Source organism: Sphaerodactylus townsendi, linkage group LG07 (genome assembly GCF_021028975.2).
Source record: "Sphaerodactylus townsendi isolate TG3544 linkage group LG07, MPM_Stown_v2.3, whole genome shotgun sequence".
Classification (NCBI taxonomy): domain Eukaryota; kingdom Metazoa; phylum Chordata; class Lepidosauria; order Squamata; family Sphaerodactylidae; genus Sphaerodactylus; species Sphaerodactylus townsendi.
In genome coordinates, this window is record NC_059431.1 from 73,545,113 (window position 1) to 73,573,010 (window position 27,898).

A 27,898-nucleotide genomic window follows, 5' to 3' on the forward strand; every position below is an offset into this window, starting at 1 on the left:
CTTACCCCAGGCTGCCATTGCTGTTCCGGGAAGGCAGGAGATTGGTCCATCCTGCTGCACCATGTAGGCCAGATTACATTTTGCCAGGCCAGTGCAGTAGTGTCTGCATGGGAGTAGGGCCAGAAAATATATGGCCTTATAAGGCCACATGAGGCCCCTCCAGCCTCTCTCTGGCTTTCACCCCAATGGTCTTCCCTTCATTGCATAGTTCAAGTTACATTTTTCAGTTCAATTAATTATTGTCATTGTAAAGATGTTCATTTCTTCTTGTCACAGCTCAACAGGTTGCACATGGGGACAGATCCTTTGGGGGGGGGGAGGCCGAGCCTGAGTGTCTACCTCCCCATTACTGGAAGTGGGCCTTGATGCTGCATGTCCAGATGGTGAGCTACCAGTGGGCTTATAGCCCCAGGCAGCAAGGGGATATCCATCTAGTGGTCAGCACATAAACGTCTCCCAGAAACTTGCAGTTCCAATTCCCCCAGTACCAGGCTTGGGGAATCGTTTGTGTTGGGTTCAGCAGGTGTGCTACCCAGAGACAGGATCTGCCCCCTATGCTGCACCACAACTTCCTATGCCAATAATAAAATCAGGATGTGGCCAATTTCATACCACTGCACTATTGTGCAGTGTGTTTATTCATGGACCAGTAACCTGTGTCCTCCCTTTGGCCAGCAAATTTGCTTTATTTGGTACATTTTTTATCCTGCCCCTCTTCCAAAGAGCTCTACATGGTGTACATCATTCTCCTTCCTCCATTTTCTCTCACCACAACCCTGTGATGTAGGTTAGGTTGAGAGAGTGCATGTGACTGGTCCAGGGTCATTCAGCAAACTTTCTGACAGAGTGAGGGTTTGACCTTGGCCTGCCAGATCATAGTCCACCACCTTAACCATGATAGTACACTAGCACTATGTTACTTGTATAATGTTCCCAGTCTTAAATTCTGACAAGAAAGAAATTGATACAGGAGAACCAATCATGATTTTGTCAATAATTCAATATTTGTGGTAAGAATATGCTATGGGTTTAACTACTGAAGGCTCTGAGAAAACAATAGTTTTGGATACATTTTATTTTTAAAAACATGATCTGGACAGCTGCGGAAGTTATCTAGACAAAGAACACAAAACCAGGCACAAAGAGCAAAAGGCGAAGGATTATATTTGCAATGAATGGGAGGTGTAGTGTCAGCCTGTGATTTCACACAGGATAACTCTCCTATATGGAGGTGCATGACGGCAATAACTCTATATTCTTTAAAATGTATTCTCCTTGTAAAGCACGTACAAGCCTATTCTGCTGCTGAGAAACACAAAATGGGTGATGTGCCCCTGACCAAAAATGTCCATACTAGGGAGTTGAGCCAGACAGCCTTGTAAACATTAAGGTGAATTAAGTCAACTTCAAAGGAAAAGAGAACAAAGGGCTCATTGAATAGTAAGGCAATTTTGGTTTCTGTGCTGCAGAATAAAAGAATGTCAGGTGGAAATTTTTGTAGGTCAAAAGGCACTGATATTCAAGGAAGAAAAAAAATTACCTCAGAGCAGTTAGAGATACACTTAACAAGTTAGAACATAAAATAATGCCAGTATCAAGTGCACTGAAAACACATGAACTATTAAAATTACCCTGTTGCAAAGTCTTTGCCAGGGCAAGGCTTCAGGTTAGAAACAAATCACTGGTAGTAGATACAAATATATATATTTCTTTAAAAAGCACTTCTGCAAAAGCTACAAAAGCACAATTAATTCAATGTGAGGGGAGCATGGAAAAATATTTGTAAGGAACACAGCAACACAATTCATCTAGAATGATTTTACGCAGAAAAGACCAGCAGCCCCATCCAAAGGGGGAGGGCAAATCCACCACTGGAGATGGTGCGGGGCTACATCCTGGGACATTTGCCCCAGTGGAGAGATAGATCCACTGGTGGGGGGCCCCTGCCAACCTCCACAATGCTTGAATATGGCGCAGAACACCACACCAACATTCCAATGCCCTCATCGCCAGTGTAGCAGGTGCGGTACAGATGCAGTACAGATGCGTGACCAGGGAGAGCTGACCCTAGTCAACTTCCACCCTGCCATTGCCACTGCTAGGCTGGTGCCCAAGGTTTTGGACTTATACCACCTTTTTGGGTGGAAACGGCAGGGCATTACAGCTGTGTTGCTGTGTCTGGGCACCTGGTCCTTTGGAGGGGTTGCCCTCCCACAACAACTCCAACTATTCCAGAGGATCTGCATGTATGTAAGACAAAACTGTCATCCACACTGTACCTTTACAAGGCATACCTTGTTATTTGTTTTAAATTTATAAGATTGCCAATTCTTTGATGGGTCAATTATCTCCTGTGCCCTTATCCAGAGTTATACAAACAATACACCAATTCCCAGAATTCACATCTGGGGATTAAGCTGGCTTAATAATTTAAGACAGTTTCAGGGACTGAATATACAAGGATTGTTATTTTGTCTGAAAAAAATGATCTGAAAAAGGCTATTTGGCTTTTCCTACAATAACACTACTTCCACCATCCAGTTCTTTGCATTTGATTTCCAAAATGGGTGGCACAGCTTCAGGTTCTTGAATTTATTACTGATGCCTCTTCATGAAGCTTTTCATGTGTGCTGAGAGCTTCTGAACATCTTCTATAGTCACAGCATTATATAAAGAAGCACGGATTCCTCCCACAGATCTGAAATGCAAAGAGAAACCACCATATTTTTGTTTGCTTGCTTAAATGAAACACTAAATTAATTGGAGAATTACTCACTTTCACAAGCAAATTAAATTGTATAAGAGAGCATGCATACAAGAAGACTTCATCATTGGTCAAAAGTAACATCCATGCTGGATCAGGCACCTTGAAAAAACTCCAGACCTCAATAGCAAAGCTGTCCAAATATGCTGAAAGACCTCATGACAATCTCTTTTGCTAAATTCTTGGTCCAACAGTAGCACTAGTGTGATGTCAAACTCAGAATGAAATTTTTATATTAAATCATTATTCAAGTGCTTTGGATAGATGAATGTGTCTTCCCTCTCCCTTATATAAGCAAAGTAAAGTAAAAGTGTTAAGAAAAGTTCTAGCCATTCATAATTTGTAAGTCTGGAATGTAAACTATAGCTATTTGTTTTCTTTAGAATGCATCCCACAGGAAGCCAACCTTGACTAAAATGTCAGGCTCACTCTTCCTGGTGTTAATAGAATAAAGGCTGCTTTATGCAGTTTTAGGGGACAACCGTATGAAACAATTATAGCAATACTTAGCTAGAATGTCTTTACATTTTGTTTTAAATCTTCTCTTTTCAGACAGTTAGGTGCCCTGGATAAACTCAGATGGTTACATTAAGCACAACCATAAAACAGTACAATGCCCACTTAGTATAACAAAATGTAGCAAAGTTAAAGCCTGTGATCCAGGAAAAATTGCATGTGAATATTCCCACTCAAGGCTACCTTGAGTAATTGACAAACATCCTGTCACCCAGTGTGTTCCTCCTTGTTGTAATGCCAAAGAAGCTTTAAAATGCAAGTGAAGATGAGAACCACATATTGTTTTGTCAAAACATCCCCGGATTCTGGAATAAACAATGTATCACCTGGGATTAAGTTGGCACCTTGGCTTGACCTAGAACTCATTTTACTGTTAAATCTCTACCCATGGGAGGTACCAAGGTGCATCTCTTAGATTATGGGTTGTATGAAGGGGGCTTCATATGTGCTCATATGTAAAAGGAAGGTCTATTTGACCTCACTAATAATGATCTGTAAACAGTATAAAACTTGGAAACCTTTTGTATCCTTTGCTTCTGCTTCAATGAAAATTGGTGCTGCAACCAAATAAACCTATACTTGCTTTACTATACCTTTCACCTCTTGTCCTTTATTGGGCTGGGACTTTGGAGTTTAATAACTGATGTAAACCCTAGGCACATCACTAGCCCAGGATATAAAGCAAAGGCAGCTTCAGTTATGTATAAAAGAAGAACTAAGAAATGAGAAATCCTACCACAGTTTTATTATAACTATGGCTTTATTAAAAGAGGGTTCTACATGTCACTACTCTGATTCCAAATTTTCTCATCAAGCATTAGAGGAAAAAATATTTTATTCTATGTTGTCTCTGCTACCAGAGGATGGGAAAAATCATCTGTATCCTGTCTTCCACAATATTTTCCATAGCAATTTGCAAGTATTTTCTCATTAACTGACACTGATTTAATCCAACCTTATATTTCATACATTCTCAAAAAGGGAGAAAGTCAAATTTCACCTTATTTTAGGTAGTTTTTGAGAAATTTGATCTCTGGTTGTCTTGGCTCTGGATTTGTAGGAAACTTCTCTTTTTAATTCTCTGAATTAAGTTAACTCTCTTTCATTTAATGCTTTCCTTCCTTCCTTCAGCCACTTGGATTTACTGGCTTTATACTGAGGTAAATATTTTTAGAACCTGATTTGGAGTGAATGCTTTAAATCTCCATTAGAGGGAGCAACTTAAATGCTAGCTAGAAGAACCCTGCATCCTTTCGGCAATTGCTTCAAAAGGCATAGGAGTATTGCTTGGCTTCAGTGACTTCACTAGGAAGTCAAATCTGATTAGCTGCAATAGGGTTGCCATCCTCCAAATGGGGCCTGAAGACCTCCCAAAACTACACCTGATCTCCAGACAACAAGCATCGGTTCCCTGGAGAAAATGGGTACTTTGGAGAATGGATGCCATGGCATTATTATCCTTCTCTCCCCAAACCTCACCCCTCAAGGCTCCACCCCCAAATCCCCAGGAATTTCCTAATCCAGAGCTGGCAACCCAAGGCTACATAGTGACATCACTGGCATGATCACATTCTCTACATGACCTCTTAGTAGCTTGAATTGTTTTTGGAAAGAGAAAGAAGTCTAAACTGGGAGGGATGATCCTGAAGTTTAAACAACACCAAGGGAAAGAGTGATAGCAAAAAAAGAGATCAAAACAGGTGAATATAAAAGTATTTGAGGGGAAGTACTAATTCTAACTACCCCACAAATCGATACAAACAAGCTATTAATAAGGCTTAATATCAGTAAGTATTATTTCACACTATTCTAAGAAACCAGTTTCAGCATTAGCATTACTTTTTTGCACTGCAAAATGATCTCTGAGAAATGAACTTCAGCGATGATCTTACCTATGTCCTTTCAGGGATATCATGTTGTTTCCTACAGCTTCATCAAGGAATTTCTTTTCCAGGGCCTCATCACCTTTAATACTGCCAACCCTGAAAGGGACATTCATTCGGCTTCGGTTCTTTCTGTCTACAGGACATCTGCAAATTTCACATAAGTATATTAATGTAGCTTTTCATTTGTTGACTAGTTATTAATCCAGCACATTCTACATAAATTAGATTATGACTGAGTTCAATGTTGGTGGGAAGTGGGATTTTTTCCTGCTTCCCTATGGCATTATGGTATGCTTGAGAACACCTTGGTTTCCTTGAACTTTTCTGTAATCTGTTCCAAACCACCTTTGCTGTGGGAAAGATCTCAGCAAAGCCTTTGGGTGAGGAAGTTCCAGATTCTCCATGCCCTGTTCCCATGGCAGCCATCCCATGCCATCATCGAGTTGTTTAAATTGGCATTTGTACCCAGTTATAACTTTATAACAATCTGTTCAGCAAGTTCTCTGAAATCCCATCTAGAGGATTATTTTTTTTAATTAGCCTCTGGTCTCTTTCACTGCAGAGATATAAGGGGAAAGGCACATCTCCACTGCTGTGGAGAAAGGCACATGCTGCTGTGTTGAAGTGGTAGCTGCAACACCTCCCATTCCCCGAAGAGAGACAAAGGCCCAACAGGGAGAGGGAGGAGGATGTTTAATAGCTGTTGATGGCCAAGGCACTCCCCACTCATGCACACACACAAGCCCTTTAGTCAGAAATGCTATCAGGAAACTAAAATAAGCTGCCACCAAAGTTCTGAGGTAAAAATGGAACTTAGAGAGGCCTTTGAAAGATAAAACAAAACTAGGTTTTATTTTGCAAGCTTTTCTTCTCAGGTTGTTGATACAGAGAGGTACTTTCTTGTTTCTTGAGGCAAGTATTTACTTAGAGGTTACAGAGCAAATGCAGTTTCTTTTAAATGACAGTTTCCGTTACAAGAATATAGCTTCACTTAAATATGGCTGTTTCGGTTTTCAGATTACTTCACATATAGTTTCACACCCGCACGGGTGTCTCTGTTTAGGGTAAACCTTTCAACACAGCTCTAAACACTCTCCTAAAACTCCCACCCTTAACTCCAAAGGGAACACACTATGGCTTGGAACAGATTAAGCTCTGGGGTATCCCTAAACCCACACTTAACTCTGCCAGTTAAGCTAAACACATCTTCATGAGTGGTCTTAGGCATGTCCCTGTAAGCTCAGTTTCCCTCTTGTTTTCCACCCTCGCCAGGCCTCCTATCCTCTGGTGAAAGCAAGGCTCTTTCCTCTCAAGGCTCTTTCCTCTCAGTCTGAGATCTCTTTGAGAATACTGGCCCCCAGCTGTTCAGTCTCTCTCTGCCTTTAGACAATATCTCATGACTGGATCTGAGGACTGACACTATTTATGTGTCACACAAGCTGCTTTCAAAACTCTGAAACATCCCAATTCTGTCTTTCTGACAGACTTTTCCTGCTTTTATATAAGCCAGCACACTTTATCTGTGGCTCCTGGCTCCTGCAACTCAGCCAGCCAATCAAGTGGCACTCTGGTTAACACTTGGTGCTCCTGCTCTGGTTGAACTGCACCTTTTCAAATTAACCATATAAATGCCTAATCTGACCCAGTCCTCTTCTCCACTGCCACTCTTCTCTGCTGGTTCCAGAGACTCAAAGCAGTTGTCATGCCAGTGTGAGCTTCTTTTGTTACAGTTACAGAACAACTTCATCACAGCAACCAATGAGGAACATGAAGTTGTATCTAAAAATGTGAAATCCATTTATTAATCAGATAGTATTATGTCAGCTGACATGTTTTGACTAATGAGAACATATGTAAGCCAAATTACACATTTCAAAAATCATATGGTATAAAATTTTCTTCAGACTTTAGATTGAAAGGGATTGCACATTTGAATATACTTTCCATGATTCAGCAAAGACTCCCTTGAAAATGAACAACTAGGATTTTGGATAGAAGGCTAAAACTAGGCTCCTCAAGTAACTGTACTCATTTGAAATTTTCCACAATATTTTGGCAGGACTAGAGTCTGACATCATTCAAATTAAAATGTATGAGGCACTAGCATGATGAGAGAGGGTGTGAGGGGGCTGGAGTCCCAGGCACCAATAACCAGATCATGTGGGGAGCATGTTGCTGAGTCATCTCTTTGCAACTGCGCTACACCCAAACTCCATGAGGTGGGGCACAACTGAATGAGCTTTGAGCTTGCAGTTTAAACCTTAACCCAAGTCATACTAAGCTCAGGGTAGAACTGAGCAGCCAGGAGCCAGTAGGCCCAGCTGCTCAGCATGGCTTGGGTCAAGCTTTAGGTTTACAGCCTCCAGTGTAATAGCTGGACCCAGACAAGCTGAGCCCAGCATCAAAAAGGCCCACCCCACACCAAACTTCACATGAAGTTGGGGAGTGAGCCTGTGCTGGCTGGCTCAGCATTCAACTGAGCCCCTGATCCCAAACTCCACATAGGTTCAGGGGAGACATGCAGTTGGGAGGAGGCAGCCAGCAGGGTGACCCCACGTAATCTGCCCAATTGGTGCCCGGGGCGGGGTGAGCTGTTGTGCTTGACCCAGGCACAGTTGTAGGCTGTTACACTACTGGCATGAGGCACTGTTGCCATAGCCACTGGACCATTTAACTCTATTTTGTCAAATACATATAGGAAATAGAAGTAGAAGAGAAGATGGAGGAAATCTGAAGCATTTGCCCAGAGAGGATATGATTCCCTGTGTATTGAAAGGCTTGTCACATTTCAGTCTGTCCACTGAGGCATTTGCTTGCCTAGGTGGCATTTCACAGGTAAACAGTGCTACTTTAGATAAGACTTTGCCTTCACTCAAAAGCATGGGACAGATATTGCCACCTAAGCTGCAAAATGCAGCAGTACATACTGATAAGATATGCACTGCACACAGCTCAGCACTACTATAATTTCATCGCTGTAATAACCACCACTTTCATTTTGAATTCCTAAGCCTGCTAGAAGCAAAAACTGAATTAGATATCTGGGAGGAAAATAATGCTGAAACACCTCACAGCTAGCTCTTATAAAATAGGTAGGATGAAGGTGCAAATACTACAATCCATAGATCATTCAAAATGTGTTTTTTTACTGTGTGATTTAGTTCTCACCAGATTACATTAATTTGCAATTAACAGGAACACTTCTTCTCTTTGCATAACAAAAGCCAACACAACAGAGAGGACACCTTTTCCCTGATGTGCTAGCTTTAGTCATGCAGAGAGACCCAGACTTGCAGATGGTGCCTTTAAACAAGCATACTGCTTACATTTTGAACTGGCAAAATACTATGAGAGGATTGACTGTATATCTGAGTTAGTCCCAGTTGGAGCCAGAATGCAGCCTTGTTTCACTCCACTTGTTATTGTAATTTTAGAGGTAAGCTCCTGTGCCTGGGAAAACTTGACTTGACAAGAGGTACCATGGTATAGTAGTCTTATAAAAGTAAGTAGTCTTTTTTCTATACCCAAACTTTCAAGTTTCAGCCACAGCCGATTCCTGTCCACCGAATCAAATGCCCCCTTCAGGTCGAGAAAAGCAGTATACAGTTTGGAGCGACCTTTCTTAATATATTTGGAGAGTATTAGATGCAGTGGTAAAGCATGCAGTGGTAAAGTGTGGAATACCCTTTTCTGAAGCCAATTTGTTCATTCCCCAAGATCTTATTATGCTCAATTAGAAGATTAATAATAGGTTTAAAGAGAGACTGAGAAACCAGTATGTGATTGGGACAACTACAACCCTGAGGTGAACTATATGTGAATTATCCTGCCTGTTGGAATTTGGATAATCCAGTTAAATTGATTAAATCAAATTGTAGACATAACGAGGTAAGATGGATACTGGCAGCATTCCATGTCTTATCTCTACACTTTTGCGTTAATGCAAAATGCCATGGAAGAAAATCAGAGTCTAGTTCAAATGTTGTTGTAAACAAACTTCATTATCACCCAGTCTTGCGTTCCAGTCTCCTGTCAGTATCAAGCTGGCCTGGGGTACTGGGAGACTATAGAGTCTAAGTATCTGGTGAACTTATCCCACAGAATATTAATTTCACCTTTTGAGGCACATGGCGGTAAGTATACATTAATCAAGATCAGATAAAATCCTCATGTCCAAATAGATTTTTTAAAAACCCCAAAGATAGTTCTAACTCATGATTTTGCCTCAATCAAGTTCTACTTTTGCTACCCAATACAGTGTTTTGCATGAATTTTGGTGAAATTAGGAACAAATAATTCATGGATGTGGACTGCTTTGCAATGTCCCTCAAAGGCTAAATTTCACATACTGAAAAACATAGGGAAAATGCAATGATATGTTAAAGCAGTTAGCTCCACTCTGAATTTTTACAAGTCTGCTTACAGCTGTGGCCCCTTCCCCACATGCAGAATAATACACTTTCAATCCACTTTGCAGCTGGATTTTACTGTGTGAAATAGCAAAATCCACTTGCAAACAATTGTGAAAGTGGATTGAAAGTGCATTATTTTGTATAAGCGGAAGGGGCCTAAGTTGCCATTCTGCCCTGTTTTTAGTTTCCTCAGTCAGTCCCAGGCCATTTCATATATTATTTGGAGGTCGGTCACATTTTAAAAGAGGCAAGCTCCTATTTATTCAATATGAAGGGCTTTTTAATCTAGTCATAGGTAATATTCCTCATTATCTCTTTCTATCATGTACTTCAGCTAAGATTTAAAGCATATTTTTCACAGTATTTCTTCAAGTCTGCACAATCAAATAACTGACTATACTTACCTTACTGTTGCTACAAACTCATAACACAGAAGAGCCATCTAAGAGTGTATTTGTGATCATTAGCTTTCTTGTCTGCCACCCACAGTTCTAACATCTGGAAACGTTTCAGCAGCAATTTTATAAGGTTTAAGCCCACCATTTTGTGAAATTATGGCTGTGTAGGCAGTGATTTATGCTGTAAACCACTTTACAGTATGATAAAAAATAATGTAATAGAAAAGGAGAGCAACTTACACATAGAATCCATTGGAGTTGTCAATAATGTCATAAATCATTTGGGATTTTGTTTGGCTGAGCTTATCCATAGCCACAACTCCTCCATTGTTTTTTATCCACTCCAGGACCAAACCCATGATATAGACACTAGAACAAAGAATGTTCCCATTACTTGTAACAAACCATGTCAGTTAATTTTGAACATGTCTCAACAAAATAGGAAGCTGCAGTTTAGTTTACATTACTTCAAACAGGTGAAACAGAACTGCGGGGAGGTGGACGGGAGTCATCTAGGAGCTGGGGAACCCAGGTTCAAATTCCCACTCCTGCCATGGAAGCTTGTTGGAGGGCCTTGGGGCCAGTCACACACTCTCAGTCGTGACCCTGGATGGGAGAATTCCAAGGAATACCAGGGTCATGAAGCAGAGGCAGACAATAGCAAACCACTGCCAAATGTCTCTTGCCTTGAAGATCCTACAGGATTGCCATAAATCAGCTGCGATATGGTGGGCAAACACACAGTCTCTATTCTAGATTAGAATGTGGCATGGAGGACAGGAATGTGTCACTACAAGGTTTCTAAGGGAACAATTCAAGCATGTGAGCAAAAAAACAGGGTACCACAGTGATTAAAGTTTCAACTGCATAGGATTGTTGTGAGGATAAAGCAGAGGAGGAGAATGATCAGCTCCTTTGAGGAAAGGCCAAATGAGGAAGGCAGAGTAATCTTTCACTGAATGTAAAACTTCTCAGAAAGTGCAGGAGAACTTTCTGTGTGACTTTTAAAAATTATTGGTTACAGCACAGCTTATCTAGCAAACATAAATCCTTACAAAAGGTACAGATTTAAATATTATAAAATTCTCACTGTATTCTTCTTCCATTGTACTGATCTGGTCTGATTTTAAAAATTAAGATCTAGGCTTTAGAAAGCATAGGATGATTTCATATTTCTCACTCCTGATGTTTCCACAACAACAAAAAATCGTATTTCAGTTTCATTTCTTTCTTATATGAACTGAACGTGTAATTCCTTGTGTTTGAGGCTTTTTTTCTTTCTTCAAACAAATATTTTCTATAAAATACATTGTGGATCAATATATCAACATACTTCATATACTTCTAAATGACATACACTATTCTTACAAGTAAAGCACAAAGTGCATAAAAAGCACAATGCATACAAAATACAGTAGAATCTACAAAGCTAATATCAACAAACAGAGAAACAAACTATGGACAAAAATACAAAGAGACAAAAAATACTTGGCCCCTTCCGCACACGCAAAATAATGCATTTTCAAACCACTTTCACAACTGTTTGCAAGTGGATTTTGCTATTCCGCACAGCTTCAAAGAGCACTGAAAGCAGTTTGAAAGTGCATTATTCTGCATGTGCGGAATGAGCCCTTGTCAATCTCTAAATAAAAATAAATGAAAGAGCAGATAACATTAATGAAGCTTGCCTTGAAGGGCAACTGAAACTTGTCATGGATATTATTCATACTAGTCTTTTGACTGCATGAACATATTTTCTCCACAAATGCATTTCATTGATCAGTATATATAGAAGAGTAACCCTAGTCCGTGGAAACAATTCACTTCCAGCCAATCGCTATGCATGACTCACTTCCAGTCTACTGCCACATACGAATCTGATTGTCTTCTTCTCTAGCGACATGATGGGTCACTCCTTCAGAATTTAGATCATGGTCATAAGCACTGCAGACACGCCCTGTATTTGTAAAATCTGCTCTTCCCCAGCACTTGGATCTGTTCACCAACCTATTACCACAACAGCTGCAGTCTATCGTGAACGAACTGCCTGCTGCCAAAATAGCATACTATACTAAAACAAATGTCCTACATACATCCTTGCCTGTGGCCTTCATTCCTCAAGTCAATAATTTTCTGATCCCAATGCAACAACTTCATCCTATCAATGTGGAATGCCTCCCAACTCCTATGCAAGATATCTCTCACTTCCCTCATAACACTTCTCAAAACCCGGAGCTTACAGTACAGTACAGTAAACCATTATTAGGCATAAATAATTCTGCATACAGTATGTTTGTATGATAAACAGCAATACAACGAGGAATCCAGTACACCAAGTTAGGACAAATCATACACAAACTCTCCGGAGACACACCGCAACATCCATATGTTAATCAAAACTGATTTGAATGACTTCCCATGTTCACCACAATGACCTGAGCCTCAGACATCAAATCAATGTAATTTAGATGGTTTGATACATTGAGGGACACATTTTAGTACCGTCTTTGGGATATTACTTCCGCTAGATATGTAGCGACCCTAAAGGTTATCTCAGAAGATGCATCACTAAGTAAATACTTCACTACATAAGCCGAAGGCAGATTTGTTTTAGCTTTAATAATCGGGATTATATAGTGACTACGTAATGCAGAGTGTAGCTGACATTCTAGGAGGATATGCTGTATTGTATCCACGGCATTAACAGAGCATGGGCATAGTCTGTCAGCGAATAAAACACCTTGAAATCTCCCGATTGTAACTTTAGAAGGAAAGGCGTTTACTCTGGCAAGCATAAATGCTCTGCGACGAGATGGACTGTCGAGACTATAGAAGTATTTTGCTATCTTCCCATGTAGGATGGGTAGGTTTAGAAAATCTGGGGAACAAACTGCAGGTTGTACTGGGTGAAGGGACTGAATTTCCATATCAATTAGTCTTTGGCTGAGCAATCTAAATATATATTCCTCGTTAAGAGGTTCGAGAAATTCCAGGGAAAATCCTAGAGTTCTTATTTTGGATTCAATATGGAATAACCAGGATATGCTCAGTCGGTCAGATTTAAAATAGGAGAATAACGAGTTTTCCTTTACCCTAAAGAATATTTTTAGCCAAAATTTAAAAAGCATAATCCAAGCTTTTGTTTCAATATAGTGTATACCCAGTTCTGCACAGATCACCCTATTTGGGACACATTTTGGAACACCCAGGATTTTCCTGTAAAAGGAGGACTGTATTTTCTCAATATTAGAGTCAAACTCCTGTAGCCAAAGTTGTGAACCATACAGAAGGGATGAGATTATTTTTGCTTCAAATATTCTTACAGCAGCTGGAACAATTTGGTTGCCTTTGGTGTAAAAGAATTGTGTAATTAGGGAAGCTGAGCAGCTAGCAGTTCTAATTACTTTTGCTTTTTGTTTGGACCATTGAAGTTTATGCTGGAAAACAATACCAAGATAATTGAATTCCTGAACTTGTGTGAGTGAGTTGTTACCAATAGCCCAATTTTGCGGTTTCCAAGATTTTGAAAAGACTAGAATTTTTGATTTGGCATAGTTGATAACTAAACTGGTTTTTTGGCAGTAGTCATGGAAAATTCGCAGGTATCTTAAAAGACCAACTCTAGTGTATGACATGATTGTAGTGTCATCAGCATAAAGTAATACAGGAGTATCCCTAGTATTTAACTTTGGTGGGTGTCCATTGGTTTTTTGTAGAATTGGGGCTAAATCATTCAAATATAAATTAAAAAGATGGGGAGCCAAAATACAACCCTGTCTTACACCTGTCGAGATTGGAAATTTTGGAGTTAGATCGCCCTTATTTGTAAATTTCACCTGGCCATAATTATCTGAGTGAATTTTTTTAATGAGAAACAGAAGCCGAGGATCCATTTGTAGTACCCTAAGTTTTTCCCACAGAGTGCTCCTTTGCAGAGAATCGAAGGCACTTTTCAAGTCCATGAAAGCCACATAAAGTTTCTTTGTGCCCTGATTCATATATTTATTGGCCAGGAATGCTAAGAGAAAGCAATGATCTATGGTTGATTTGCCTTCCATAAAACCTATTTGTTCCTGACCTATAATTGAATTTTTAAGTGTCCAGGCTTTGTATATAATTTACCTATTATGGACAAGAGAGTTATGGGTCTGTAGTTTTCAGGAAGATTGGGATTGCCTTTTTTAAAAATGGGAATTATAATGGAATTGAGCCATGTCTCTGGAATAATTCCATAACGATCTACAAGGGTAAACAAATTTGCCAGTGGAGGGGCCCACCAGTGGGGATTCTGCTTTAGTAACTCAGCAGGAATGCCGTCAGGCCCAGGCGCTTTGCCTGATTTTAGATCATATATCAGTTCTTCAACTAAACCCGGAGCTTATGTGCAGCCTTTGATACATTTTTATTCTCCTTTCCTTCTGAAAAGATGCAAATGGGATGAATACATTCCTCCCCCATTTATATTCACCTCCATTTCTTCCTTTTATTGTTTCCTCTATATCACAAGTTAGACTTTAAGTTCCTTGGAGCAAGGACCTACCGTGTTATATATTGTTGGTGCCAACCATTCATCAACCACCTCAGACAAAGTAAATCTGCCTATAAATCAATAAAAGCTAAGCCTAAGAATTTAATTTTACTTATAAAGAATGTACAGTGCCAACTGTAGAATAACTCAGCATGGGACAGATCTAAATGTTTTGTTATCTATTAAAAACATTTCTTTCCCGCCTTTCCTTTTAGGTCAAGGCTGCTTACACTAATAGTTAAAAAAAAAAAAACATACCCACCTAAAATCAAAAATAAAACAGCAAAGACTAAATCTCTCTCCCGTGTGTGTGTTAAGTGCTGTCAAGTCACTTCTTACTTTTAGCAACTCTATGAATCCCCCTTAAAAATTCTAGCAAACAGGAAGGCCTTGCAGCGTCTCCTGAAGATCTTCAAGGAAGGTACCCCACCTCTTCAGGAAGCTCATTTCACAGACAGGAACCACAATGGAAAAGGCCTGGGCTCTGGTCAGTGCCAGATAAACAACCTAAGTTGGTGAATAGCCAACAGAGATAGCCTGACAACAGGGGCAAGTAGGTTTAAATCCACTTTCCAGGCATGAGATGCCAAAATATAAGTCACTGTTTGCAGTGAAGTATCACAACAGACTAATAGGATGGGGCTACCAACCTAGTTTTTTTATGTTCATGATGACTCATTGCATGGTCAGAACAATGAGCACTGTACTTTACTCTTCCTTAAATACTGTTCTTCATTAGCAGTTCTCTTTTGCTGTATTCACCCTCTCTGATCTGTACTTTACAGACCAATTGCAACATCCTTCCCACCCTACCCCCACCAATTACGGCAAGCAGGCTAGACTAATGCCAGGTTCAGAACTTTCCAGATTCTGAATCCAACTAAAGTGTCAAAAATTTCACTGTCCATCAAAGTACAATCACTAAATAACAGGGGGGTGACCCACTTTAAAACCACACTGCAAGTTTCCATGCCATCCCCAGGACAGGTTTAGTCACAGATTTAAATATCAGACAAATCCTTGTAGCTAGGAAATGAGATTTCCTCCAGGCAGGAGAGGGACATTATTAATCTCCACCCAGGAGATTAATGTCAGGAAGACAGGCGCCTTTTGGCAAGAGGTTAAAATGATCAGTATTACACTAATTTAATTCAGCGCTCCGCTAGGCAACTCATGGACATTCAGTTCAGGTTTCCAGTGAGTTAACGACAGCCACACAGTAGAAAGGAAAGTAACAGGGGAAAAGGGGAGAACAGTGTGACCAATTTCTTGCAGTACACTAGAAGAATTTTAAAATCAAGACACACATAGTGCCTCCTGCCAAATACTACAAGTTACTAAAACAGAATGTCATCAGCACACATGCGCACTCGCATACACACACACACACACACACACACACACACACACACACACACACAACCCCAGGCAAACACTTGGAAGGTTTCAGTTGAGTCAACAACTTTCACCTTTATTTCAGTATGCAGTTCAATTACTGTACATACTAATAAGTTTTGTGGCTATTGCCTCAAGCAGGATTCACAGAGTTTCTAATCAAATTCCCCTCCAAATGCATAAGGAGTTCTCTCCACACTATCAGAACAAGCTTTATGCATACAAAACCCATTTATTTTATATATACCGTTAGAGAAGAGTTGTAAGATTTTCCAAAATCACAGGGGAAAAAAATGTGGCTGGAGAGATTCAAAATAAAACGTGTAAGTGAAGGAAGACATTTAAACCATGGAAAGGATTATGAAACCAGAGGCAGAGAAAAAAATATTCACGTGAGCTATTGAATTTAGATTATCCACAGACCATAAAAAGAACTACTATATCATTTATAAGAGCTGAAAATCAGTTTTACTACATTAAAAACTTCCACTATGCCAATTTATACCCAGAGCAATTTGATTATGCAACTGGATCAGCATAACACTACATTGTGATATTGGCAACATGCAAAGAGCTATATTAATTACAGGATGCTGTTATAAAACTCTCCCTCACAAAGCAAGACTGTCTTCATCCTCCTCGTTACTGATCTATCAGAAAGCAAATGCATATTTTCTGAAGCAACTTTACACAGTAAACATTATGTAAATTAGCAAAATACCAAATTTTTCAAAATATTTTTCAAAAATTACCTGAAACATGGAGGAGTGTTGTATAATGAGCCATTCTCCGACTGCACTTTGTAGTCTAACACAATAGGGCACTCTTTGAGTGCAAAGCCAAGTAAATCCTCCCGCACTATAACTGCTGTGACTCCAGCAGAGCCCATATTCTTCTGGGCACCAGCAAAAATTACACCAAACTTTTTTTAAAAGAGAAGAAATATTAAATAAGTCAAGTCATTCATACACTATAACTAGAACTTCCATATATTAGTGCTTGCATACGGAAACATTCAGAAGGCCATGACATCAAGAACCTCAAGCAAATAGATAGTACTTGGGGAAGGGGCTCCTGTTATTAATTAGCTTGGGGGCAAACCTGCTCTGTGTCAGGAAAAAAAACATTAGGAAGTAATTTTTTAAAACTCACAAACGCATACTGAGGTGCATATTCCAAACAGAGTGTTAATCCTGTAGGGCATATCTATGCAACAGACTTGAACTGGTATAACTTTGGGCAATGAAGCCTTTGACCTATAGTTCTTGGTAGCAGTCTGGAAATAATAGTAATTTGTGTCCACTTAAACCTAACTAAGCATTCTACAGAGTTTTCCATTTTTTTTTTCAGGCAAGCCCTTGCCTGAAGTCTCAAGATGTAAATATATGAAAGTGTCAAGAGAGATAGCATAGAAGACCAGAATGCAAGGAAAACTAATATAACAGGAGATTCTAACATGAATTTCTCACCATTCTTACCAAATTACAACTTCCAGGATTCTTTCAGGGAAGTTATAATAATTATAGCAATATAAAAACAATCTAGGTTTGCAGATTGTATCCTATCAATCTACACAAAAAATTTCCTTCTTGACCCCAAGACTAAGATATTAAGTTGCATCTTGCAGAAACAGCCCTTTATGAATGTTACCTTAGAAACATCCACTGGCCTGGAAAGGAAGTTTGATGACATGTCACAAACTAGGATTGCCTTTCCAACATCAGGTACAGAATCAAACTCCACACCATGGACAGTCTCGTTTGCGCAGTAATAGATATAAGAGGCATCTGGGCTAAGGTTCCAAGTGCTTGGGTCAGGAATTTCTAAACCAGGTAAGAAAACACAGAAACAAGGACAAATTCTCAACTCAGGATTCTAATTGTAATGATATATGCTTTTCTTTACACAGTGAAGTTCGAACTATGACTCTGCTCAACATATTTCCATCACTTTGTCACCAAAGTTCATCCATTCTTGGATTACTCTAGAAGGAAAGTTTGCTATTCTAACAACAGAAAGGACTATATTCATCAAATAAATATGTACTAGCTATTGTGGAATAAGCTTCCAGTCACTAGGAGAATCATGTAAGTCCATGGCAAATCTCATGCTCTCCCAAAAGGAAGACAAACCCTAATGCAGGGGTGTCAAACATGGAGCCTGGGGGGCTGATGGGGCTTACCAGGCCTGAGAGGGCTGATGGGGCTTACCAGGCCTTGAGAGGGCTTACCAGGTCTGAGAGGAAGTTCAGTCAACCCTCCTCCCACCCTTATCCGGCCTGGTGAGCCCACTGTCAGCTCGCTAGTCCAGGCAGCCACCTTCTCTGATCCCAATCTGACCTGGCAAACCTGCAGCCAGTTTGCCAGTCCAGGCAGCCACTGAACCGCCCTCATCCACAGTGAGGTTGCTGTAAGCTCACCACCTGTGGCAGCTCCCCCCACCCAACTGCTGACCTCCCCCAATGTTATTCTGGCCTTGCGAGCCTGCTATCCCCTCCCGGCCCGGCCTAACCAAGTCAAATTTATGTCCTATCCGGCCTTCATAACAAATGAGTTCAACATCCCTACCCTAAATGTAAGACAATTTCCCCTTCCCCTTCTAAAAGAAGAGAAAACTAATGGGAGAAAGCTAAAGGTTTGCCATTGCCTTCCTCTATATAGTTACCCTTGTATTCGTTGGAGGTCTCCCATCCAAGTACTAACCACAGCAGACCCTGCCTACCTTTTGAGATTTGGCAAGATCAGGCTAGCTGGGGCATCCAAATCACAGCACACACCATATACCTGATTGGAAAACAATCTTTCCTTTGTTTTTTTGCAAAGTCCAAAAAGTGAAAGAATGGTAATATTCCTTTTGGGTGAATACAATAACTGATGGCTTCTGCTGCGGATGACAGAGAGTCCGCTAAGTCAATATGCAGGATCAGGTTAGCTATTTTTTTTTAAAAAATAACTTTTAACAATTAATTTGGTATGATACACGAGGCACTTAAGGAATTTTCAGGCACACTTACCTTTCTTGTAGTTCCATTTTCTGTACCTTTGAGATCACTCCAACCTTCACAATCCATATTCAAACATTACTGCTATTATGGTTCTAGATTGGGGTGCAGGGTTGTCTTTCAGTTACTCTCTCCCAAAGAAAGTCAGATAAACCTTTAGAAGCTCCAAATATGGAACTTCCAACAGCATATTTGCTTAGGCTCTATTTAAAGAGAGTCACAGATGCAAGAGACTCATTGGGTAATCCAATGTTTACCTTGATGAGCTTGTTTCATGTCATTATTTTTGTGTGTGTTGTATCCTTTTGAAAACATCTCTTAAAAGAGCCAAGAAAATGCCTCACATTTTTAAAGTGTCTCAACAGGTTTCCTATTAGAATGTACATATGGATCTTCCATAGAGATGTTTCTTGTTAAATTACTAGCTGGACAGAGAGTCCAGTCTCCAAATTATAATAGCAAAATGTTAATTGCTAGAGCAATATCAAGCTGGAAGATCTGTTCTGGCTTATAGTGTCTGAATCCAAATTATTTATTGGGAAGGGCTATGGCTCAGTGGAAGAGCCTGTTTTGCATGCATTTCCAGTTAAAAGAACCAGGCAGTAGGTTATGTGAAAGACCCTGAGAACCGGGAGACTTGTTGCTCATCTGAGTAGACTGTACTTACCTTGATGGACTGATGGTCTGGTTCAGTATAAGGCAGTTTCATATGCATGATTATATGTGTTCATGAGTTCAGGATTTATTGTTTCCACCATGCTTTCGGATTCACTGTTTTCAATTTATTATTTATAACAATGGGGTATAGTAATGAAATCAAATAAACAATTCCAGCATGTAGGACAATGTATTTTTCACCCATTCAGAATCTGAATTTATCTTACTTGTATAAGTAGAAAGTTTAGGATGAACAAGGTTCACTTTGGCATATTTCTCTGCTTCCTTAGCAGCTTTTGCTGACCAGCCTCCAGTAACAACATAATCAGCAATCCTTGCTTCTTTTAATCCAATAAGGTTAAGTGGAATACCACTAAACTGTCCAGATCCGCCTCCTTGGAGGAAAAGCACTTTGTAGTTCTCAGGTATCTTTCTGGCAAAGGAGAAGAAAGTTTCCTTTAATGTTATGCAACCAGTTCAGAATTTACAGTGTTTCATTGCTCATGCTATTTTTATTCAAGTAAAGTAGCAACACCAACCAACATTCAGTAGCGGTGCACACGTTGACATAACTCTCTGTGCTCTATCAAAGATAAAATTGCTATTCCTTTAGCTTCCCCACACCCAGTCCCACCTCCACATCACAATATAAAGTCATTCAACAAATACAAATAATAATGTTCTGTTGAATTAACAAGTACTGTTGAACTGCACTTACGTTTACATATTATTAGTAAACTCAGAGAAAGAAGTTTGAAAATTACTTATTCAGCTCACCATACAACTTAAATCTGCACAATAACTATTGTTCCAACTACTTTCTGGCTGTGGTCCTCTTCAGCTAGATTAAGGACTTTCATAGTTCAGCTAGATTAAGGACTTTTCATGGCTCCCCATTTGATAGAAATAGCCATTAAGAAGACGTATACTGAGCTTTCTCTCTGGCATTTTCCACTAATTATGCAAGACAGCCCTTTAGGAAGGCTTTCACTGATAAATAGCAAGTTTATTATTTCTGTCTGAAATGCTTTTTAAAAATGATATTCTGAACTTTATTATGTAAGACATTTCAACCTTTCTAGAAAGATGGCTCCACAGTTCCTCCAAGAAAGGGATATTTCTGTTTGCAGACAAGGAGGCAGTAATTGCTGCCAACCTCCACTCTAACTTTGGCTCATTCCGCACATGCAGAATAATGCACTTTCAAACTGCTATCAGTGCTCTTTGAAGCTGTGCGGAATAGCAAAATCTACTTGCAAACAGTTGTGAAAGTGGTTTGAAAATGCATTATTTTGCGTGTGCGGAAGGGGCCTTTGCCTCCTGAATTGTTCCTGAGGATACATTAACCTCCAGGAACAAAACTGAGGTGGATTCTCTGAGCTGCAACAGGAGAATGAAAGAGGAAAGTCTCAAACCATACACTGGCCAATTATGCATGGAAGGCTTACCTTGGGGCTCTTCAGTGCACAGTGGACTCATAATGGGGTCTCTGCGCATTTCTCTGTTTACATGCAAGGAAGCACTCAGTTCTGGGCACACAGTTTTTCTGTAGAGAACTCTACAGGGCCTGATTCCCTCAACTCCACCCATCAACTTATTCTTAAAGGCAAAGATCTTATCACTCAGTAGCCAAAATTTCTGGTTTAGCCTTTAAACCTCACTTTTATCAATATTACCCTTCCAAAAATAATCCCCCCCCCCGCAATGAAAGAGCATAGCAATTCCCTAGACCACACGCTGTGAAAGAAGGGGACATAGTGCTATCGCCGATATGCTCTGCTCCTCTCTGCTACTGCTGGAGGTCAGAGAGGCTTTTTGTTTTTAAGCGCAAACAGTTCTTATTATGGCAAAATCTCAATATATCAACATGAGAAAGTGGAGATGAGTGTGCTTTGCCTAAACCCATGTGAGCGAGCTTCTTTTCTGTGACTTTTCTATGAGCCAGTAACATGAAAGAGGAATGCGAAGGTATGCAGTGTGAGAGAGTGGCAAGGATGGAGCTAGATATGCTGGCCATGGGAGGAGTGAAGACTTCCGAGGCAAAACTGTGCTCACTGGCAAATCTGCCTGCTCTGGCAGCAAAGCAAAAAATGGTCTCACTTGCCGTGAAGAGAATGAAAAGTGGAATCGGGGCTTTAGGAAATATGTCTGCACAAGAAATCCTGCTGCGGCAGACATTTGCCCCACCTCGCATCAGGCATCTTGTGTATTATCTGCCACTGGCATCCTTGCCCGCTCTGATGGCAGGGGTGCCCCTTACGCTGGTGGAGGGGGCAAATATGCCAGCACAATCCCATGCCACATCTGAGCAGTGATTCAGACCCCTAACTCCCAGATTGTTCTGGGAGTTCTACTGGTATGTGCTGGTATTAGACAACTTCTTAATGAAGCATGAATGAAAAGTCGCAAATTGGGGCTTGGAGATTTACCAGTCAGTAGGACATATCTATGACCTTGGCTATATTCTTGTAGTATCTGGAATGTAACCATTCCGCTCCATCAAAACTCCAGCCCAAACTGTATTAGTCAGAATGATTCTGAAATTAATTTTCGCAACAAAAAGGTCTACATGCTGTAAGTGCCAAGTACAATCAACAAGTGGTGCCTTTATCCTCCACTGACAACATTAATAGAACTGCAGAATGAGATGTCCAGGACCATTTGAAGAGGCTGCCATATGTACTCTGAGCTTACAATATGGCTATCAGGAGCAAAAATGTTATTTCCTGAATACAAGCAGGTCATGCTAGGCAACATTCTAATAATTTCCAGAGAACAGCATAAATAAATTTTCTGAACACAAGGCTAAATTCTCTTAATAAAGTGTTCAGTCATTTCCACATCTATAAAAGAGACACCTTAAAGGCATCTTAAAGACTAATAAAATTTATCCTAGCATACATTATTGTAAACTACAGCCCACTTCTTTTGAACCTAACATCTAGCCACTTGGGTGAGGGCAAAAAGGCAGGATATAAATTTTGTAAAATAAAATAGACATAGTCTTATGCTGAAAAGAAATTTACCCTTTATGGTTGCATAAGACTCCTATTTATTTTTGTTGCAGCTGATTAACAAAGCTCCCCATAAGAATCCATCTCAGCCCCAAACATGAAAAAATGACCGAATGTCAGAATTTTAATTCAATTCAGAATTATATAACTCACAGAAGTTCACGCAAAAGGTTTTCAGCGTTTTTGATGATTGCTGAAAAGTCAGATGTTCGGTGGCTCATTTCTATGGGGAAGAAATAACATGACACAGATCATGCTACTTTTATAAAACTTGACATTTTTACTTATTTTTTCTTCAGTCACCTTTCAAATTACCAGAGCTGTCATGATAAACTTTTAAATATGTAAGCAGAACTAATTCATTTGTTAAAGCAGTGTGTGGAGAGTCAGAAAGCAGGGCCACAGCTGAATGAGCATTCTCTTAGGCCCAGAAGAAACTTCTAACACAACCTATCTCATCCATACAATAACATGAGTTAGAAACAATTAGATATCTATTTTATTTCTGAAAGGACATTCCAAGGTAAGTGCCAAACTCAGGCAAAGTGCTTTCTTCTCCTCTTGCCTCAATATTTTACTAATTCATATGCAACTTTTCCCAGTGAGGATCCAAAGCAGATTCCAACATCAAGCCTCCTCCATTTTATCCTCATAACAACAACCTTGTCGGGTAAATTAGGCTGAAAAAGACTGACATGCCCAAGGTCACCCGGCATGCTTCCAAAGCAGATTAAAGATCTGAACCGGGGTCTCTCAGATCCCAGCCTGTCATTCTAAGTACTGCAACATGCTGGATCTCAATATTTGGCCTTTGAAAAAAAGCTTATCATTGGCAAAATTCACTTTTATCTAGGAGAATGCCTGAGGCAATCCCGGCTTTCTTGGAGAACTGCATACTTCAGACTTGCTCCACCTTCCAGCATGCATCACAGTGAGCTCATGAAACTTATATGCCTTTCAATTAAAACAGCAGATCTGTGGGTACAAAAATTGTGTGCAAGGATCTGCTGACTCCAGATGAATTGTGTATCATTTGAAGGCAGGTGAGTTCTCCCACATCTACTAGGAAAATGCTGTATCAGTGATATTTTCTTCTTCAGTTTATTACAGTATTTGTAGCTTTGGGACAGAAATAGCAAAAAGTAGCTAGATTCACTACTTGCTTTATAAGAGAAGTGAGAAGGTAATAGCAAAAGCCAATATGATATAGGAGTTAATTGTTCAATTTGAACCAGAATGATATAGATTCAAAACCCGCTCAGCAGGTGACCTTGGACCAGTGACAAATTTTATTTAATAAAATGAGAGAATCCCATCTATGCTGCCTTTGGAGGAAGGAAATAAAAATGTGATTAACAGTTACAGTGTTCAGAAAGGCACCTTGCAGATAACTTTGCAAATCTATTGAGCCTCAACTGAAGTCTGCAGTGACTTTTGTTCCAGTCATTTTAAAAATATAACTAAAAATGAAAAAGAATTCTAGAACTGATAATAAAACTAACCAAGAAAACTTACCAAGAACACTTATACCAAGACCTTTATAATCCACCAGTTCTTTTTGGGCTTCTAACAATACCTGCAAAAGAACAATAAATCAGTGCAAGTGAACATGTGCCAGTGGCAAATCACGTACACTGTAAATGCAGACCCAAACACAAAGGATTACCTTTCCCTGTATCAACACACTCACCCACTAAGGTCCTCTGGATAGCTTTTTCAACTATGCAGATCCAAACCTCATTGGCAAGACTCAGAGCTTCTTTTATCCTACCGAGCACTTTTGAATAATCTATCTTTTTAGAAATTATTAGCCACCCTCAGAATATCCAGACTCACACCATCCCACTCAGAATATCCAAACTCACACCATCCCAAAACATACATATACTGTAACCAAGTGTGTTCCTTTCCGCTATTGCTGTGCAATTACTCTGCAAGAAACAAAACCATACATGTGTGACATTTTAGTTCATTTTCATTTCATTTATTACATTTTTAGAAGGTATAGCTATTTTGGCTGCCATTTTCAGATAGCCAACAGAAGATGATTTTGTTTTTCAATTATCAGATCTAGTGTTTCTTCAGGCACCTTTGCTTCTATATGAAGTAAACTACCTACAAACAGAAGATTTTTAAAAGCCAGACATATGCTCATTTAGATACGAGTCTTATTATGCACAGAAGCTCCTTTCTTAATCAGCTATCCTGTCAATTGATAAAGTTCAAGATCACATCAGAATCTATAACCATTCGATAATTTAACTTAGGAACAGAACTGAGATAAGAATCTGGTACTAAATCATTAAAACTTCTTCAAAGGTCACTAAACTTGTGATTTCTGAAAGAAAATGTAAGATGCAGCACTTCAATGCAAAATGCAAAATTAAAAGCAATACCCATTTCCAAGGATCATACGCTTTACACAACTACAATGGTACAACACTTATAAAGTGCTTAAGCATGTAATTCTTATAGAAAGCTGGAAAGATTTATTCAACATGAACTGGACAGATGTCCCTGTACAGAGACTGCTGCAGGTGCAACTTTCTGAACAGATGAATTTATAGGTTTCCTTGGGCACTTTCGCACATGCAGAATAATGCACCTTCAATACACTTTCAATGCACTTTGCAGCTGGAGTTTACTGTGCGAAATAGCAAAATCCACTTGCAAACCATTGTGAAAGTGCATTGAAAGTGCATTATTCTGCCTGTGTGAAAGTGCCCCTTGTCATCATATATTATTTTAAACCTATGCTGTTAGCACAAAGCTGTCTTAAATTAAAACAGACATATGTACAAAGGCTTCTTACATCATCTTTTAAAATATGTATTATTTTCAGTTTGAGGGGACTTTAAATCACAGCCTTCCAATTGCGAAACCAGACTGATTTCTGTTTTTTTGTTATGTTTTTAAATTACATGCACTCCTGCTTAATTACATGCACTCCTAACAGCTGAAGGAGCAAGAAAGGAGGGAGTATCTGATTCTTCATAGCAGCGCTGGCAAATACAAAGAGAACTTCTGAAAGTCATGTCAACCTATTAAGCCTTTCCCCCTATTTAGCAGAACGTTTTCTTGTAATAAAAATCGTACACATGTTCATCTCAGATGAATATCAATTTAGACCTGGTAATCCAGTTGAGAGACATGGCAACATTGTAACCAGAAGGGAGGAGCAGACTCCTTAAATGGAAAAATTGAAGACAAAATGTGCTGTAGGCTCTTTCGAAACCAAAGTACATGTGTACAATTGAAGGACATACTTCAGCAAACTGTACACTTGTGAAACAGAATGGTGGATCTAAATACACTTCTATCGGATTCTGAATATACTCATAGCAATGTAAGAAGGATCATACGCTTTACAATGTATTCCGTACAAAAGGAGGGGGAATGGGGTCATCACACAATACAGACATTCTTTTTGCCAGATGCTGGCAGATCTCTTTGAAAGAAATTTGCTTTCTCTTTTTTACTATTGTGCTTTGGACAGCATTACTAAGATCCTCTTCCCGAGAAGCGCTCTAGATCTCTGCAATGTTTCAGCAAAAAAGAACTAAAAAGGATACCCCGAGCAGAAAATACTTTAAGCCAAGATGATGAGACTCGCGAGTAGTAACATGCCAGCAAATTCCGTTTACTCAGCAAAGCCTGGCACAAATTAACTCAGGGACCGTCTATAAATTGTAATAACATTTTGAGGATTTTCATGCACCTTTGAAGTTCCTTTCTACATTTAAAGGAACACGCTTACACATGAACCCTTAGTTTAGAGACTATGGAACTGGCCTTCCTTCTATAAGAGTTGTCAGGATTAGATACCCTCACCCCTGGCCTCTCCCACTCGTTTTAGAAATGCTGAACTCGGAAATCTTCCCTTATAAATGTATACTAATAAGCAGCCCACCCGCCGGATGCAAACAGGGCTGACGACGAGCAATCCAGATTGCAACCTTATGCCCGCGTATTAAGAAGCAAGTTCCACCGAATTCCACCTCCGTAGAATCAGGTTGAATCTTGCAAATTTCCCCCCGCCCCCATCTCTTGAGGCATCCAGCAGGACCTTCGAGAGAACTACCCGCAGCAGCTCTACTGCCGCCCCTTCCTTACCGAACGCGGCAACTTGGCGGGCCCTGCGCCGAAGTTCGCCACGTGTTTCTGGGCATCCATGGTCCCGAGGGAGAAGCAGTCAGTCCCGGGCAACTTTCTGGTCCCTTGAGCAGCGCTGCCTCTCTAGATATCCCGATTTCAGCTGTCCGCTGAGCCATCGCAACATTCAGCGGTCCTCCTTCCCTATTGGTTCTCTGCTCATGGGTATGGTAATTTCCACGCTCCAATTGGTCCAAGGCTTGCAGTTCGTGTAAATCATTGGTCCGGCGGCCACGAGCCCGCTGCGTGATCATCCTGTCCTTGTTAAGTGCAAGGCGGGATTGAGGTTGCAACATTCCCAGGGCTGGATGGAGGCAGCGCCAGCCTCCTGCACACCCTTCCGCCACACCCCCTTTGGCAGCAGGAATTGTTGGTTCTTGTTCTCCCGTGCAGGGGGCAGCGATCTTCGATCTGGAGAGTTTGATCTTTTATGAAACAACACAGTATGATGTCTGCAGCTAATATTTTGTGTACGGAAAGGAATGCTTTTGAAAATGTACGATCGCTCGTGGCTGTAAAGTGGTTAAGTAGGAATGGAAGGATCTAGCCCACGCTGTCGCATAGCAGTTATAATTATAAAAAGAAAATAACTCCGTGAAAGTAGCTGCGTACCACTCTGCTGACAGAGCTAATTCCATGGCAGACGACGCATCTGCACAATGGCGCTAAACCTTCTAAATTTTGTACTTGAAAAAAGGAGGGCATCGAACGAATGGGTGTCGAACAGATCCGAATAGGGACAGAATATGTATTGTCGAAGGCTTTCACGGCCGGAATCACTTGGGTGCTGTGTGGTTTCCGGGCTGTATCCTCTGAAGATGCCAGCCACAGATGCAGGCGAAACATCAGGAGAGAATGCTGCTAGAACAGGGCCATAGCCCGGAAACCACACAGCACCCAAGGGATAGAATAACTGGACATTTGGGGATTGACTCAGCAACCCCTTTGCAAGCTTTAGTACCACTAACCAGCCCTTCCCATTGGCTGTTGATATGGAATGGCATCACTGGAAAGACCAATTATTTTAATAAAAAGTCTCCAACCTTCAGCCTCTTCTTCCAACAGTCATTCCAGCTTTTATTATCATACAGCCATGAACATACACTGATGAACTGGGACTATGCTTGCTTCTAGACTTCATGTGCAAAGGGTCAGTGATGGGCTGTCGACAATGA

The 27,898-nt window shown here is 40.2% G+C and overlaps 1 protein-coding gene across 1 annotated transcript; it reads right to left on the reverse strand.

Moving 5' to 3' along the window:
* Window positions 1-1,057: 1,057 nt before the first annotated feature.
* PSAT1 (phosphoserine aminotransferase 1) lies at window positions 1,058-26,885 on the reverse strand. The gene is made up of 9 exons (XM_048503927.1): window positions 26,685-26,885; window positions 24,087-24,147; window positions 22,725-22,794; window positions 19,785-19,990; window positions 17,550-17,722; window positions 16,652-16,821; window positions 10,217-10,345; window positions 5,173-5,310; window positions 1,058-2,698 (listed from the first exon to the last, which is right to left on the reverse strand). The coding sequence occupies exons 1-9, from the start codon at window positions 26,742-26,744 to the stop codon at window positions 2,596-2,598; spliced, it is 1,110 nt and encodes a 369-aa protein (XP_048359884.1). The 5' UTR covers window positions 26,745-26,885; the 3' UTR covers window positions 1,058-2,595.
* Between the last annotated feature and the right edge of the window lie 1,013 nt (window positions 26,886-27,898).